Raw genomic sequence first — 15,807 nt, forward strand, 5'->3', positions numbered from 1 at the left:
CTCATGCATATTCATTGTGGATATCCTGAAAACCAGACCTGCTTGTGGCACTTCAGGACAGGAGTTGCCTACCCTTCGACTGAAGCCTGAAGCTCACTGACCAGAAGCTGAAGTGACAATTAGTAACACAACAATCTTCCAGGTGAGGTACTTAAGTTTACAAGAGGCTAGAGACTCAAAGTGGGGCTTTCATAAGTTGAATTAGAAAATCGCTGGATGTCCCATTATATTCCAAAAGGCTTTAGAGAAGCTTCAAGTGAAATATGCCCCAAATAAACATAAGTAGAGGCTGAACAGAAACTAAATTCCCTTCTACAGGACAGTGGTATGCACCAATAAATACTAAGATGGACTGGTTGTCAAAGGTACTTAAGTTTGTGGGTGGAACAAGAGGAAGAATACAAGGATTTGCTCACACACTAGATAGCAAATCTGTTTGAAACCACAATACCTTTTGGTACATTCGTTCCTAGGACTCAGATACTTTCTCAGATAAATCAAAACCACCAATGAATAACCTTTTCAACATCCAGGCTGTGAGGGCTAGATTCAGATTTTTGTGACACAAAGAGCCTTGGTTCTGAGTGATTAAAGGGTTGATGAAGATCCCAGTTTGATTTTTTTTTTTTTTTTTTAGTAAGGTACTTTCCTCAGCAGAGGCAACCACATTTGTCTCTCCCAAATCGGTATTACGAAGATCCTCAGTTATACCGTACCAAAATTCTGGCCACTAGAAGTATGGAAGAATATGTAAACATAAGATGTGTCTCCCAATGAAGGGAGAAGACATGTTACTAGTCTGCCTTCCTGCTCTAGACTAGACTATTGTAAATAGATTAACCTTGGGTTGAGAAAGTTATTTTCCTTGAGAAAAGATGTACTGAGAAAGCAGTTAAGCTGTGTTTTTCTCACACACTGATCAACAGTCAGTGAAGCATGATAAAGGGGATGGAACAATTCCACTATGAAGAAAGGCTAAAGAGGTTAGAACGCTTCAGTTTGGAGAAGAGATGGCTGAAGAGAGATATGATAAGAGTTCTATAAAATGATGGGATGGAATGGAATAAGTAAATGTTAATCAGTTGTTTACTCTTTTGAAAAGTTCAAAGACCAGGGGACAATGAAGTTACCGGGTAATACATTTAAAACTAATAAGAGAAAATATTTTTTTTACTCAACACATAATTAAGCTCTGGAATTTGTTGCCAGAGCATGTGGTCAAAGCGATTAGTAATAGCTGCGTTTAAAAAAGGTCTGGACAAGTTCCTGGAGGAAAAGTCCATTAACAATTATTAAGGGAGAGTTGCAGAAATCCACTGCTTATTCCTGGGATAAGCGACTTGGAATCTAACTATCCCTTGGGATCCTGTCAGGCACTTGTGACCTGGCTTGGCCACTGTTAGAAACAGGATACTGGGCTTGATGGCCAGTCTTAAGTAAGCAGTGTAGCAGCACAACTGCCCCCCCCCCCTCAAAAATAAAAAAGCTTACAAAAATACCAAAAGGCCCATCTAAGGAGCCTTAGAGGGACAAAATAACTAAATTAGACTTTTAAAAGACTAATTGGTGTGCAAGACAGTCAAAAATGGATAAAATGATATAAAAGGTAGAAAATGAATCATAGCAGGTCTGTCAATGCATGAGAACCCCTGAATGTTCTAAAAACCTTTCCTACAAAGCTCTGGAAAATGACTTCTGTGCCAGTAGAAGACAGTCCTGTGAACCACTGATATGGCTTGTTGCATCAGCTTATCAGAGAGAGAGACCAGTTTCTTGCTGAACTGCTAAACAATTTTCCATTACTGAAAGTTGTAAAAAAGTAATACAATCAGAGTTTATAATGACAAGAGACAGAAAATACATAGACCTAGGTGCACCAAGGATGAGTACAGATTGCAATGAAGGTTTATAATGGCAAAACATTTACCCTTTCTTCCACAGGATTTGTCATTTAGACTTGACTTAATGCAATCAAGTCTAAAAATGCCTTTAGAAACCAGATTTAAGAATAATTGTAAGTCAGTAGTGAAATGAGGCAACAGCCCACATTGCCACACCATATTAGTGTAGAGTACCAACAGACCATCTTTGCTCCAATAAAATGGCACAGCAGAGTGATTGTGCACTAATCAGAGTAAAAATACCATGACATGAACCTTCATCCATGGAAATATGCTTGTCTGTAGTAGTAACAGGTAGCATGCAAGTAATTTATGCCAGTGGTACTGTACTGTCAAAGACAGTGATATAATTAAAAAACCAGGATTGCTTTTAGAAAGGAAAAACTTAAGCAAACTTAGAAATCTGCTCTATATATTAATGTTCAAACTAAAAGTAGTTTCTAAAACATTGACTAGTCAGACAACTAAGTTAAAAGAAATGAAAAATTTAGCAAAAAAAACAGTTTATCCTGTAGTAACAATAGTATTTTTGTTTTTATTTGTAATATACTTTAGGAAACAATATACAAAGCTGAGTTTCTCCACTATTTTAAGGCAACAGTGGGATGTTCAATTACAGAAATGTAGCATTTAGTGATGACTAAACTAGCAGTCAGCACCAGACTTGAACAGTTAGCTACAACACAAACATCCTTGGAAATGAAAATGCCATAATAGCAAGACAGATAAACCAAGACAACTGTTGGGGAGATGTCAACCATCCTTGTTGAAATTCTCTTTACATTAAATATTTTATGCACAATTTTCAAAGTACAAGTTCTAAACAAAACCTCGAGTGAAGTACAAAAATGTTCAACAAGAACTACTCAGCTAAAGAATTCCCCAGTAGTTCAAATTCTAATATGTACTGACTGAAGGAAATGAAAAATAACCAGTTTTCATTGTTTTAAACATGTTTATTACAACAGATACAATTCACATCTGACTAGCTCTTTTCCTCTTTCCCCTCCCATAACCATGTTAACATTTTTATTGGGCTAGCTCATTGCATTTGAAGTTATGTACTTTCAGCACACATGCCCAGCAGTACTAGAAGTCCATTCTTACAGGGTGCAAATTGAATAACGTTTCAATAATTTATACAAATAAGTGTGTTATGCTCAATCACTGCAATTTTAAGCTACTGTACACAGGAATGAAAAGATTATAGAAAAAGTGCCATAGCAACAGTGCCTTAATAAGGAAAGAGAAAATTAGAAGCACAAAAAACTGATAAAATTGAATCTTGGATTGTTTTTGGGAGAATAAACAAGGATGAGAAACATACCTCTGCCAAAAAATTAAAAAAATTTAAAAAAAGCACTGCTCTTGAATGGGTGCAACTGTGGAAACAGTTTCAGAATATTTTGTACACTGCCCAAGCTGTTCAAACTTTTTTCGGCCTAAGTCATATTGCCTGGCTCTGGATTCAAATTTTACGAAATTAAAGATTTCTTAATGATAAATTAAAAAAAAAATAAGAAAGCTAATTTTGCAAACAAGTTTACATGTAAAAGGCTAGATATTTAGCCACCTCAGCATTGATTAGTTTTGGATGTCAAAGCTCTGATACACATGGCTTCCCCATGGCTTCCCTCTACAAAACATATTTACAATGTGAAGAATACATCTACAAGAAATCTACATTTCAAGGGTTTTACAAATCAACCTTGTATCTTTCCCCTGAATCAACTCCCTCCTGTCCCCTTTCCCTTGTCATTTCCACGCCCAGCTTAACGGTCCAAAGTCTACTCAAATGCAGCTCAAAAATGTTAAGACTGGGCACCCAGTTTTACAGTTCCTGTACTGAAACCACGTGCAAGTATTCACAAACTTCTCAAACCATGAAGGAATTTTGATTCTTTAGTTTTTCAAGTTCTTTAATTTGTTGTCTCAAAAACAGTATCCTGCAACAAAAAAACAGATATATTAACAGTTGATATTTCAAGTGTCATAAAAATGAAAATTAAACTACTGCATGTAAGATTATGATTAATTCTCCTTCAAGTGATTAAAGAGCACATGATACACTTGGTAGGAGGTGCTCTATCAGTTTCTACATTAGAAAATGTTGCAAGCTTGTGGTGCAGTGCTTTCAAGTATGATCATCATCTTTTGTTTCTGAGCTAGCAGGACCAAAGTCCAATTCTTATGGTAGGACGTGGGCTTAAACTATAAGTGGACAGTGCACCTAGGCTCCTGCAATTCTGCACTCACTATATTGCATTGTCTGCACTGAGTTTAAGCCCAAGTCTTGCCATAAGAGTTGGATTCTGATCCTGCTGTTGATAAATATGTATGGATAAATAGGACATTGGCCACACCATGTTTATGTGCAGGTGGTTTAGTGAAAGGAAGCCAGGCCAGAATGATGTATTTACAAAAGATCCATACTTGGCAAAGGAAATCAAGAACAAAATGTATATAAGCCTTGTAAGATTGTGATCTCAGAAATCATACCATCCTTTGCCACAGAAAACATCTTGCACTCTTCATTTTATGGACTGAACTACTCACACTTTATGCCTGATGTTCTGTTGTCATGTTTTTCTTGTTCTATGGGGGGTGGCCTTACCTAGATACAGTTTTCATTTGTTTTATGAGGCAATATACCTTTGACATGTAATAACAGACTGTCGTAACGTAATAGTTTTATGATATACCTAGTTAATATCTAGTTATGTACCTACTTGCAGATGCCTTATTTAGATTTTCACGTTAATGATACAGTCAATTAATGCAGTTTTATTAGTCTTTATATCTGTGTTCATGGTCAACAGCATATTCTATCTGTATGTCTATCCAATGTTCAGATAGTAATTTTTCTTTTTAGAGAGAACTACAAATTTTGCATTGCACCACTTGTGGGTGGGGAATACATTTAATGTACCTGAATTTAACTGTTTCAGATGCCTAAAATATGAGTAGCATATGTGCACAGTGGGAGCTGCTAAGAAGCAAGGACTTGAGCCAATACTTCATTGCAGAGTGGAGAGACATCCAATCAAATAACTGCACATGTGGAACTTTTGTTGCACAGGCTATAATGAGTGCAGTAAGCTTGACATTGAACAAAAGTCAGAAAGGCCAACCATGAACACAGCTACCAGCATGGAGATCGCAACAGATAACAGAAGATACTGAGATCAATCGCTGTGGATGCTCCAGCAGCCCAGAGATGCACTTGGCTAAAGATTTAAATTGTAACAAACAAACTGGATATGAACCATAGTATCAATGTAACAAATTCTACACAATAATAGACCACGTGATGTTGAATGCCAATGTTATTGAGCCTTTGACAAAGCCCTCATTCAGGAGTAAATGTCCACACACTGTACCGTGTTTGACAATATTCACTTATAAAGATAGGTGATCTGTAACCAAATATAAAGTGAACTGCTCACCACAACTTTTTTGTAATCATCGGGTTTGTCAACAACATGGATTTTTTTTTTAAGGAGATTCGACCTTAATAAGGATTTTTTTGAAGGAGATTTTTTTGAAGGATCTCCTTCAAAAAAAATCCATGTTGTTGACAAACCCGATGATTACAAAAAAGTTGTGGTGAGCAGTTCACTTTATATTTGGTTACAGATCACCTATCTTTATAAGTGTATATTGTCAAACAGGGTACAGTGTGTGGACATTTGCTCCTGATTGACGGTTTTGTCAAAGGCTCAATAACATTGGCATTCAAAGATTTAAATTGGCCAGACCTCTGGGCCAGGTAAAGCAGAGTTGCTTACCTGTAACAGGTGTTCTCGTAGGACAGCAGGATGTTATTCACACATGGGTGACATCATTGAATGGAGCCCAGCACAGGTCAGTCTTCAATCTCGTAACATAGAATTATGATAACAAAATAATAAATAGGAGAAACCCAACTCCGCAGGGTGGTGGATGGGTTTCGCGAGGACTAACATCCTGCTGTCCTAGGAGAACACCTGTTACAGGTAAGCAACTCTGCTTTCTCCTAAGACAAGCAGGATGGTAGTCCTCACACATGGGTGAATCCCTAGCTACAGGCTGCTCCCCAACACAAAACAGGACCAACAAGCACTAACATGCACAACAGTGCTGTTGGTAACAGAGGGGAAGACAGCCTGAACCCAAACAATGGGCCCCAGGCAGGGAGTTGGGTTCTACACCTCAAAGAGATTTCAGAAGACAGACTGTCCGAACCTGTTATGTTGGCCATTACTATCCAGACAGCAGGGTGATGTGAATGTGTGGAAGGAACTCCACGTTGCAGCCTTGCATATCTCCACAGGAACTGCTCACAAGTGGGCCACCAACATTGCTATGGCTCTGACAAAATGAGCCTTGACATGACCCCGAAGGAGATGCAAAGTGCCAGCCAACTGGATAGTGTCTGTTTGGGCCACCAACATTGCCATGGCTCTGACAAAATGAGCCTTGACATGACCCCAGAAGGAGATGCAAAGTGCCAGCCAACTGGATAGTGTCTGTTTGGCAATGGCAACGCCCTATCTATTTCTGTCAAAAGAAATGAAAAGTTAAGTGGACTGTCTATGGGCTTCTGCCTGCTCCAAGTAGAAGGCTAAGGCTCTCTTGCAATCCAAACTGTGCAGTGCTGTTCGACTTGGTGCAAATGGGGCCTGGGAAAGAATGTACGCAGGATGATTGACTGGTTAAGATAGAAGTCTGTCACTACCGTAGACAGGAACTTAGTATGCATGTGCAAGACCACCCTATCATGATAAAACTTGGTATAAGATGATTAAGTTACTAAAGCCTGAAGCTCGCTGACCCTGCGCAGTGAAGTGACCGCCACCAAAAATATGACCTTCCAGGTCAGGTACTTCAGGTCATAGGAGCACAGCAGCTCAAAAGGAGTTTTCATCATTTGAATTAGTACCACACTGAGTCCAAAGACACAGCGGGAGGCTTCAACTGAAGCAGGCCTCACATGAAGCGTACAACTATAGGCTGTACAGAGATGAGCATAACATGTACACCTTGGTGTACATGTTATGCCCATCTCTGTTATGCCCATGTTATGTACATGGGCATAACATGTACACCTTGGCTCCACTTGCACTTAGTTGAACTTTAATGGAGTTGGCTTTTAGGCCAGTCTCAGATAGGTGCAGAAGGTAGTCAAGCAGTTTTTATGTGGGGCAGGAGAATGGATCTAGGGCCTTCTGTTCACACCACATGGAAAACTTCCTCCACTTCAGGCTATAGGACTTTCTAGTGGAAGGTTTTCGAGAAGCTACGAGGACCCGAGACACATCTTCGGAAAGATACAGCGGCTGCAAAATCAGCCTCTCAACATCCAGGCTGCGAGAGTGTCTGGAGGTTGTGATGTCGAAGCCTGCCCTGATCATGCGTGATGAGATCTGGGGAAGTCCCCAGACTAATTGGTTTCTGGAGGGACAACTCCAGGAGGAGTGGAAACCAGATCTGTCTTGGCCAATGAAAAGCTGTGAGGATCATAGTCCCTCGGTCCTCTCAAAGCTTCAGGAGATTCATTGTTACTAGAGGAAGCGGAGGATATGCATACAGAAGAACCCTGCCTCAATGGCGAGAAAAGGCTTCCAAGGCTGGTTTGCTGTCTGACCTGTATAGGGAGCAAACCTGAGTCACCTTCCTGTTGCAGGGGGATTGAACAAGTCCACATCTGGGTTCCTCCAGAGGCAGAAGAACCAATTCGCCACCCCCTGGTCCAGCAACCACTTGTGGGGTCTGAAGGCTTGACTCAATCTGTCCGCTATCACGTTCTCCATTCTGGCCAGATACATGGCCCGGAGAACCCATCCCATATGACAAAGCCCAGGACCAGATCTAGACCGTGCCTCCCTGCTTGTTGAAATGCCACATTGCTACTTGGTTGTCTGTATCAGGACAACTTTGTAGGACAGCCAATCTCTGAAAGCCCACAGAGCGTACCTGATCGCCAGGAGCTCCAGGAAGTTGATTTCATATTGTGTTTCCTAGGCAGACTACAGACCCTGGGTGCAGAGCCCCTTTGCATGAGTACCCCACTCCAGGGTGGACATCTGTGGTAAGGACAATTTGGGTAGGGGGAGTTCTGAAAGATACTCCCTGCTCTAAATTCTAGAGAACCCACCACCAGGACAAGAGTCCCAGAGAGAAGGAGTGATGTGGATGTGAGCCTAGATATCATGGGTGGCCTGGCGCCACTGTGACCTCAAGATCCACTGTTCTCTGCACATGTGTAAACGTACCAAGGCATTCACATGGATGGTTGCAGCCATATGGCCCAATAGCCTCAACGTGTGCCGAACTGATACCTGCTGGCCCTATTGAATCACCTCCTCTATGGATGCCAAAGTGATAGTCCTGGAGTGTGGCAGGAAGGCTTTTACCTGAGCTATGTCTAGCAGGGCTCCTATGAAGTCCAATTGAGGTGACGGTCAGAGATGAAATTTCAGGTAGTTGATGACGAACCCTAGTGACTTCAACACTCAGATGGTCAAGTGCAAGGACCGATCTGCACCCGCAGAGAGGTGCTCTTGATCAACCAATTGTCCAGATAGGGGAAAACATGCACACCCAGTCTGCAGAGGTGCACCCCCACCACGGTCAGGCACTTTGTAAAGACACATGGGGCCGACCCTAGCCTGAACAGCAACACTCTGTACTGGACGTGCTGTTTACCCACCACAAATCTGAGATATTTCCTGTGACTTGGGAAGATCTCGATGTGGGTGTACACGCCCTTTAAATCGAGGGAGCACAGCCAGTTCTCTTTTAGCAAGAGAAAAAACAAGGTACCCAGGAAAACCATCTTGAACTTTTTTTTTTATTTTAGAAACCTGTTCAAGGCCCTCAGGTCTAGGATGGGTCGAAGCCCCCCTGTTCTCTTTGGAATCAAGAAGTACCAGGAGTAGAATCCCTGCCCCCCTTTGCCTTGGTGGGACAAGTTTGACTGCTCTGGCCATTAAGAGGGTGGAAAGCTTCCTTAACAGTACCGCCTGATGCACTAGCGGTCCCAAAACAGGCAAGGAGGAGAATTTGGTGGGACACCAAATAGACTTAATCGGTATCCTTGACGGACGATTGATAGAACCCACTGGTCTGAGATTATACTGGGCAACCGATTCGCAAAATGTCACAGCTTGCCCTCGACCAGGAAGTCCAGCGTCTGGGGTATGGTTGGCTGGCTTATGCTCCCTACAATCTCATCAAAACCCCATCCTGGGATTTGGCTGGGGCACTGGTTGGGGCTTGGGAGCTCGCTGCTGCCTGGGACAGCCTTGGGAGCTCACCCTTTGTTAACAGGCGTGAGGGGCCAATTATAATACTTCCTCTGGCAATAGAAAGACCTCTGACCCTATCTCATAGACCTCCTGGCTGAAGAGTGTGGGTCCAAAGTGCTGGCGGAGAGATGTGGAGGGTCTCATGGTGAGCCTGCAACTGGGCCACTGCATCCCTCGCCTTGTCTCCAAAGGTCAGCGAGTCTCTCTTATACCTCCGGTTGGAGTTCAGAAGCCCACAGCCATGCCATCCTGTGGGCGCTGATTCCCATTGCAGAGATTCTCGCTGCTGTTTCGAAAACATCAGAGATGGAACGCACCTTGTGTTTTCCGCACTCCAGGCCCTGATGCACCAGTGACAGAAAATTGTCTTGCTGCTCTTGAGGCAGCTGCTCGGCTGCCTCCTGCACCTGCTTCCAGAGGTTGTGAGTGTACTGGCTCATATAGAGCTGGTAGGAAGCCAGGCAGACTATAAGCATCACCCCCTGAAAGACCTTTCTCCCAAGAGCATCCAGTGATCCTTCCCCAGTGGTGCTGAGGCATGGGTACGAGAGCGTCGGGCCTACTTGAGAGCGGATTCGGCCACTACCGATTGGTGTGCTAGCTGATGCTTTTCGAATCCAGTAGCCTGTTGGACGAGATACACCCTCATTTGCCTTCCTATTTACAGGAGGTACTGTGAGGGGGTGCTCCAAAATTCTCAACAGCAATTTCTTAAAGATCTCGTGCACAGGGACCACCATGATCTCTTTAGGAGCTTCCACAAACTGGAGGATTTCCAGCATCGTGTGTCTGGTGTCCTCCTCAGTCACAAACTGAAATGAGATGGCCTCAGCCATCACCCGTACAAACCCTGTGAAGGTCAGGTCCTCAAGGGGAAACCACCTTCGCTCCTCAGGAGGAGACTGTTCTGAGGGGAGACCCTCAGAGTCCTCTGAGGAGGATTCTGCAGTGTCCTCTCCTCAGGGGTCATACAGGGCCTCATTCTCACTGAAATCCACAGGGGACGGGACCCTGGGTGCTTGGTTTTCGTCTAGAGGCCTAGGCACTGCTGCTGGCTCCGACAAAGCTAGATGGGATGCTTTAGGCCGCAGTGTCAGTGCCAGCCTCGATGGAGCTTCCTCCTCAGAGGAACCAGCAACGATCACCGCATCGGGCGGGGGAGGGGCGAATCGGTGCCTCGCCAGGCATCGATGAACCGGTGCCAGCTGGATCAGTAACACCCCGAGGTGCACATCGAGATGATCCAGGAGCGGTTTCAACAGGGAGAGCGCAGGCACTGGTGCCGTCGGTGCCACTGGCTCAATTCCCTAAGGTGCCCGAATGACCGCCAGCTGGATTCTGCACTCCAACTCCTCCTCAAGTTGCCTATGCCAAAACGGACTGGGAAGCGGAGGGGTGGCCAGGTCCTCCTTGGAACCCAAAGGTGGATCGTTGACTGACACAAGGACTGGCAGAGACCTTTGTGGACCTCCGGCATTGATGAAAGATAGGTACTCCCCGCCGCTGGGTTGCTTCAGGGGCATCATGGCAAGTGCCGGCACCAACCCAAGACCTACACCGTGCAAAGGAGACCAGTGCCAATGCTTCTTCGGCTTCCTTTGCTAGGCCCTGTCTTTCCCCGGTGCCAAGGTCGAAGACGAGGAACCTGATGTCCACAACTTGCAAGAGACTGACATGGGCCGGTCCCCGGCACCCCTATCTGCCAGTGGCATTCACAGACTGGATGGCCCCTGCTCGGTGTTCATTGGTGCGGCTCCACAGTCCTTCAGTGTCGATTCCACTGATGCCGATGGCTCGACTTTCTCGCCCAAAGAGCTTCTCCAACTTCTTAAGGTGAGCGCAACATCACTTCAGGGTCATTTGGTCATACAAGCGACACCCCTTACATTGAGTGTATCCTCTGCCTGGGGGCATTGCTCATCGTATAGGTCCATGATGGACATAAGAACTTGCCATACTGGGTCAGATCAAGGGGCTATCAAGCCCAGCATCCTGTTTCCAACAGTGGCCAATCCAAGCTACAAGTACCTGGCAAATACCCAAACTCTAAGAAAATCCCTTGCTATTGATGCATGTAATAGCAGAGGCCATTCTCTAAGTCAACTTGATTAATAGCAGTTAATGGACTTCTCCTCCAAGAACTTATCCAAACCTTTTTCAAACCCAGCTACACTAACTCCACTAATCACATCCTCTGGCAGCAAATTCCAGAGCTTAATTGTGCATTGAGTGAAAAATAATTTTCTCTGATTAGTCTTAAATGTGCTACTTGCTACCTTCACGGAGTGCCCCTAGTTCTTCTATTATTCAAAAGTGTGAATAACCGATTCACATCCACTCGTTCAAGACCTCTCATGATTTTTAAGACCTCTATCATATCCCCCCTCAGCCATCTCTTCTCCAAGCTGAACAGCCCTAACCGTCTTTAGCCTTTCCTCATAGGGGAGATGTTCCATCTCCTTTATCATTTTGGTCGCCCTTCTCTGTACCTTCTCCAGTGCAACTATATTTTTTTTGAGATGCGGTGACCAGAACTGTACACAGTAGTCAAGATGTGGTCTCACCATCGAGCAATACAGAGGCATTATCAACTTTTCCGTTTTATTCACCATTCCCTTCCAAATAATGCCGAACATTCTGTTTGCTTTTTTGACTGCCACAGCACATTGAGCTGATGATTTCAATGCATTATCCACTATTAAGCCTAGATCTTTTTCCTGGGTGGTAGCTCCTAATATGGAATTAACATCGTGTAGCTACAGCATGTGTTATTTTTCCCTATATGCATCACCTTGCACTTGTCCACATTACATTTCATCTGCCATTTGGATGCCCAATCTTCCAGTCTCGCAAGATCCTCCTGCAATTTATCACAATCCACTTGTGATTTAACTGCTCTGAATAATTTTGTATCATCTGCAAATTTGATCACCTAACTAGCTGTTTTCCTTTCTAGATTACTTATAAATATATTGAAAAGCCCTAGCCCAAATACAGATTCCTGAGGCACTCCTATATTTACCCTTTTCCACTAAGAAAATTGACCATTTAAATCATACTCAGTTTCCTGTCTTTTAACCAGTTTGTAATCCATGAAAGGACATTGCCTCTTATCCTTTGACTTTTTAGTTTTCTTAGAAGCCTCTCATGAGGAACTTTGTCAAACGCCTTCTGAAAATCCAAATACACTATAACTACTGGTTCACCTTTTCCACATGTTTATTAACCCCTACAAAAAAGTGAAGCACATTTGTGAGGTAAGACTTCTCTTGCGTAAATCCATGCTATGTTCCATCAAACCATGTCTTTCTATATGCTCTGTGATTTTGATCTTTAGAATAGTTTCCACTATTTTTCCCGGGCACTGACGAAAACCCAACGAGGCCATGATGATATGAACTGAAGGGGTGAAAAATGACAACGGAGGTAGCAGGCGATAGACGCCGGCTAGCACAGAGGTACTTCCGCCATGGGGGAATGAAAGCAGAAGAAAATTTACCAAACCGCCAAAAAACCTGATTAGAATATAGGGGAGTGAGAGGGACCTGCACGTGGGAAAAGTCCAAAAATGATTTGTGGAAAGTTTTCCAGTTTTTTTTTTTTTTTTTAAGAAAAATTAAGTAACACCAGCTCAGTAACTGCGAGGAAAAACGCCATGGAAAAAATATCTAAGTCTCATGTCTGGTATATTGGGGATAAAACCATACAACCAACATACAAGTTGACTTCCCAGTAGCTGGTGAATATCCAGAACCAGTGAGAGGCAAACTGAAATGTGGTGCTCTTTGGTGGGATTCAGCCTGAAATGAAAGGCAATTGGAGTCCTTGCTGTTACACTTGATGACTGAATAATAGTAAACAGCAGCAGAATATTGGCACAAGCAGAAGTGCAGGGGACAACGCCAAAACTATTCATATCACAGCAAACCAAGACAAATCCATATCGCAAGCGATGAGGCTCAGAAGTAAAATGAGCAGCTCATCTCAGCATTACAGAAAACACTTTTTATACCTCCAATATGATACACAGAGGACGATTCTCTGTTTTATTCTGTCTCAGATGAACTTATCTTTAAGTTCCTCATTAACAAAAGGAGGGCAGATGCTGGCGTTTCAAATATAAGAACATAAGAAAATGCCATACTGGGTCAGACCAAGGGTCCATCAAGCCCAGCATCCTGTTTCCAACAGTGGCCAATCCAGGCCATAAGAACCTGGCAAGTACCCAAAAACTAAGTCTATTCCATGTTACCATTGCTAATGGCAGTGGCTATTCTCTAAGTGAACTTAATAGCAGGTAATGGACTTCTCCTCCAAGAACTTATCCAATCCTTTTTTTTAAACACCGCTAAACTAACTGCACTAACCACATCCTCTGGCAACAAATTCCAGAGTTTAATTGTGCGTTGAGTAAAAAAGAACTTTCTCCGATTAGTTTTAAATGTGCCCCATGCTAACTTCATGGAGTGCCCCATGCTAACTTCATGGAGTGCCCCCTAGTCTTTCTACTGTCCAAAAGAGTAAATAACCAATTCACATCTACCCGTTCTAGACCTCTCATAATTTTAAACATCTCTATCATATCCCCCCTCAGTCGTCTCTTCTCCAAGCTGAAAAGTCCTAACCTCTTTAGTCTTTTCTCATAGGGAAGCTGTTCCATTCCCCTTATTTTGGTAGCCCTTCTCTGTACCTTCTCCATCGCAATTATATCTTTTTTGAGATGCGGCGACCAGAATTGTACACAGTATTCAAGGTGTGGTCTCACCATGGAGCGATACAGAGGCATTATGACATTTTCAGTTTTATTCACCATTCCCTTTCTAATAATTCCCAACATTGTTTGCTTTTTTGACTGCCACAGCACACTGAACCGACGATTTCAATGTGTTATCCACTATGACGCCTAGATCTCTTTCTTGGGCTGTAGCACCTAATATGGAACCCAACATTGTGTAATTATAGCATGGGTTATTTTTCCCTATATGCATCACCTTGCACTTATCCACATTAAATTTCATCTGCCATTTGGATGCCCAATTTTCCAGTCTCACAAGGTCTTCCTGCAATTTATCACAATCTGCTTGTGATTTAACTACTCTGAACAATTTTGTGTCATCTGCAAATTTGATTATCTCACTCGTCGTATTTCTTTTCAGATCATTTATAAATATATTGAAAAGTAAGGGTCCCAATACAGATCCCTGAGGCACTCCACTGTCCACTCCCTTCCACTGATAAAATTGTCTATTTAATCCTACTCTCTGTTTCCTGTCTTTTAGCCAGTTTGCAATCCACGAAAGGACATCGCCACCTATCCCATGACTTTTTACTTTTCCTAGAAGACTCTCATGAATAACTTTGTCAAACGCCTTCTGAAAATCCAAGAATACTACATCTACCGGTTCACCTTTATCCACATGTTTATTAACTCCTTCAAAAAAGTGAAGCAGATTTGTGAGGCAAGACTTGCCCTGGGTAAAGCCATGCTGACTTTGTTCCATTAAATCATGTCTTTCTATATGTTCTGTGATTTTGATGTTTAGAACACTTTCCACTATTTTTCCTGGCACTGAAGTCAGGCTAACCGGTCTGTAGTTTCCCGGATTGCCCCTGGAGCCCTTTTAAATATTGGGGTTACATTTGCTATCCTCCAGTCTTTAGGTACAATGGATGATTTTAATGATAAGTTACAAATTTTTACTAATAGGTCTGAAATTTCATTTTTTAGTTCCTTCAGAACTCTGGGGTATATACCATCCGGTCCAGGTGATTTACTACTCTTCAGTTTGTCAATCAGGTCTATCACATCTTCTAGGTTCACCATGATTTGGTTCAGTCCATCTGAATCATTACCCATGAAAAACTTCGCCATTACGGGTACCTCCCCAACATCCTCTTCAGTAAACACCGAAGCAAAGAAATCATTTAATCTTTCTGCGATGGCCTTATCTTCTCTAAGTACCCCTTTAACCCCTCGATCATCTAACGGTCCAACTGACTCCCTCACAGGTTTCTGCTTCGGATATATTTAAAAAAGTTTTTACTGTGAGTTTTTGCCTCTACAGCCAACTTCTTTTCAAATTCTCTCTTAGCCTGTCTTATCAATGTCTTACATTTAACTTGCTAACATTTATGCTTTATCCTATTTTCCACTGTTGGCTCCTTCTTCCAATTTTTGAATGAAGATCTTTTGGCTAAAATAGCTTCTTTCACCTCCCCTTTTAACCATGCCGGTAATCGTTTTGCCTTCTTTCCACCTTTCTTAATGTGTGGAATACATCTAGACTGTGCTTCTAGAATAGTATTTTTTTTTTTTTTTTTTTTTTTTTTTAACAATGACCACGCCTCTTGGACATTTTTTGCTTTTGTAGCTGCTCCTTTCAGTTTTTTTTCTAACAATTTTTCTCATTTTATCAAAGTTTCCCTTTTGAAAGTTTAGCACGAGAGCCTTGGATCTGCACTCTGTTCCTCTTCCAGTCACTAAATCAAATTTGATTATATTATGATCACTATTGCCAAGCAGCCCCACCTCCGTTACCTCTCTCACCAAGTCCTGTGCTCCACTCAGAATTAGATCTAAAATTGCTCCCCTCTCTTGTCTGTTCCTGAACCAATTG

General features: G+C 42.7%; 1 protein-coding gene across 1 annotated transcript in view; it reads right to left on the reverse strand.

Moving 5' to 3' along the window:
- Window positions 1-2,845: 2,845 nt before the first annotated feature.
- The window catches only part of WAC (WW domain containing adaptor with coiled-coil), a 317,083-nt gene continuing 304,121 nt past the window's right edge, over window positions 2,846-15,807 (reverse strand). Inside the window, exon 14 of the mRNA XM_029588633.1 lies at window positions 2,846-3,847. Within this exon, the coding sequence (XP_029444493.1) occupies window positions 3,778-3,847 (70 nt within the window). The 3' untranslated portion in view covers window positions 2,846-3,777. The remainder of the gene's footprint in view (window positions 3,848-15,807) is intronic.

Source organism: Rhinatrema bivittatum, chromosome 2, assembly GCF_901001135.1.
Source record: "Rhinatrema bivittatum chromosome 2, aRhiBiv1.1, whole genome shotgun sequence".
NCBI lineage: Eukaryota > Metazoa > Chordata > Amphibia > Gymnophiona > Rhinatrematidae > Rhinatrema > Rhinatrema bivittatum.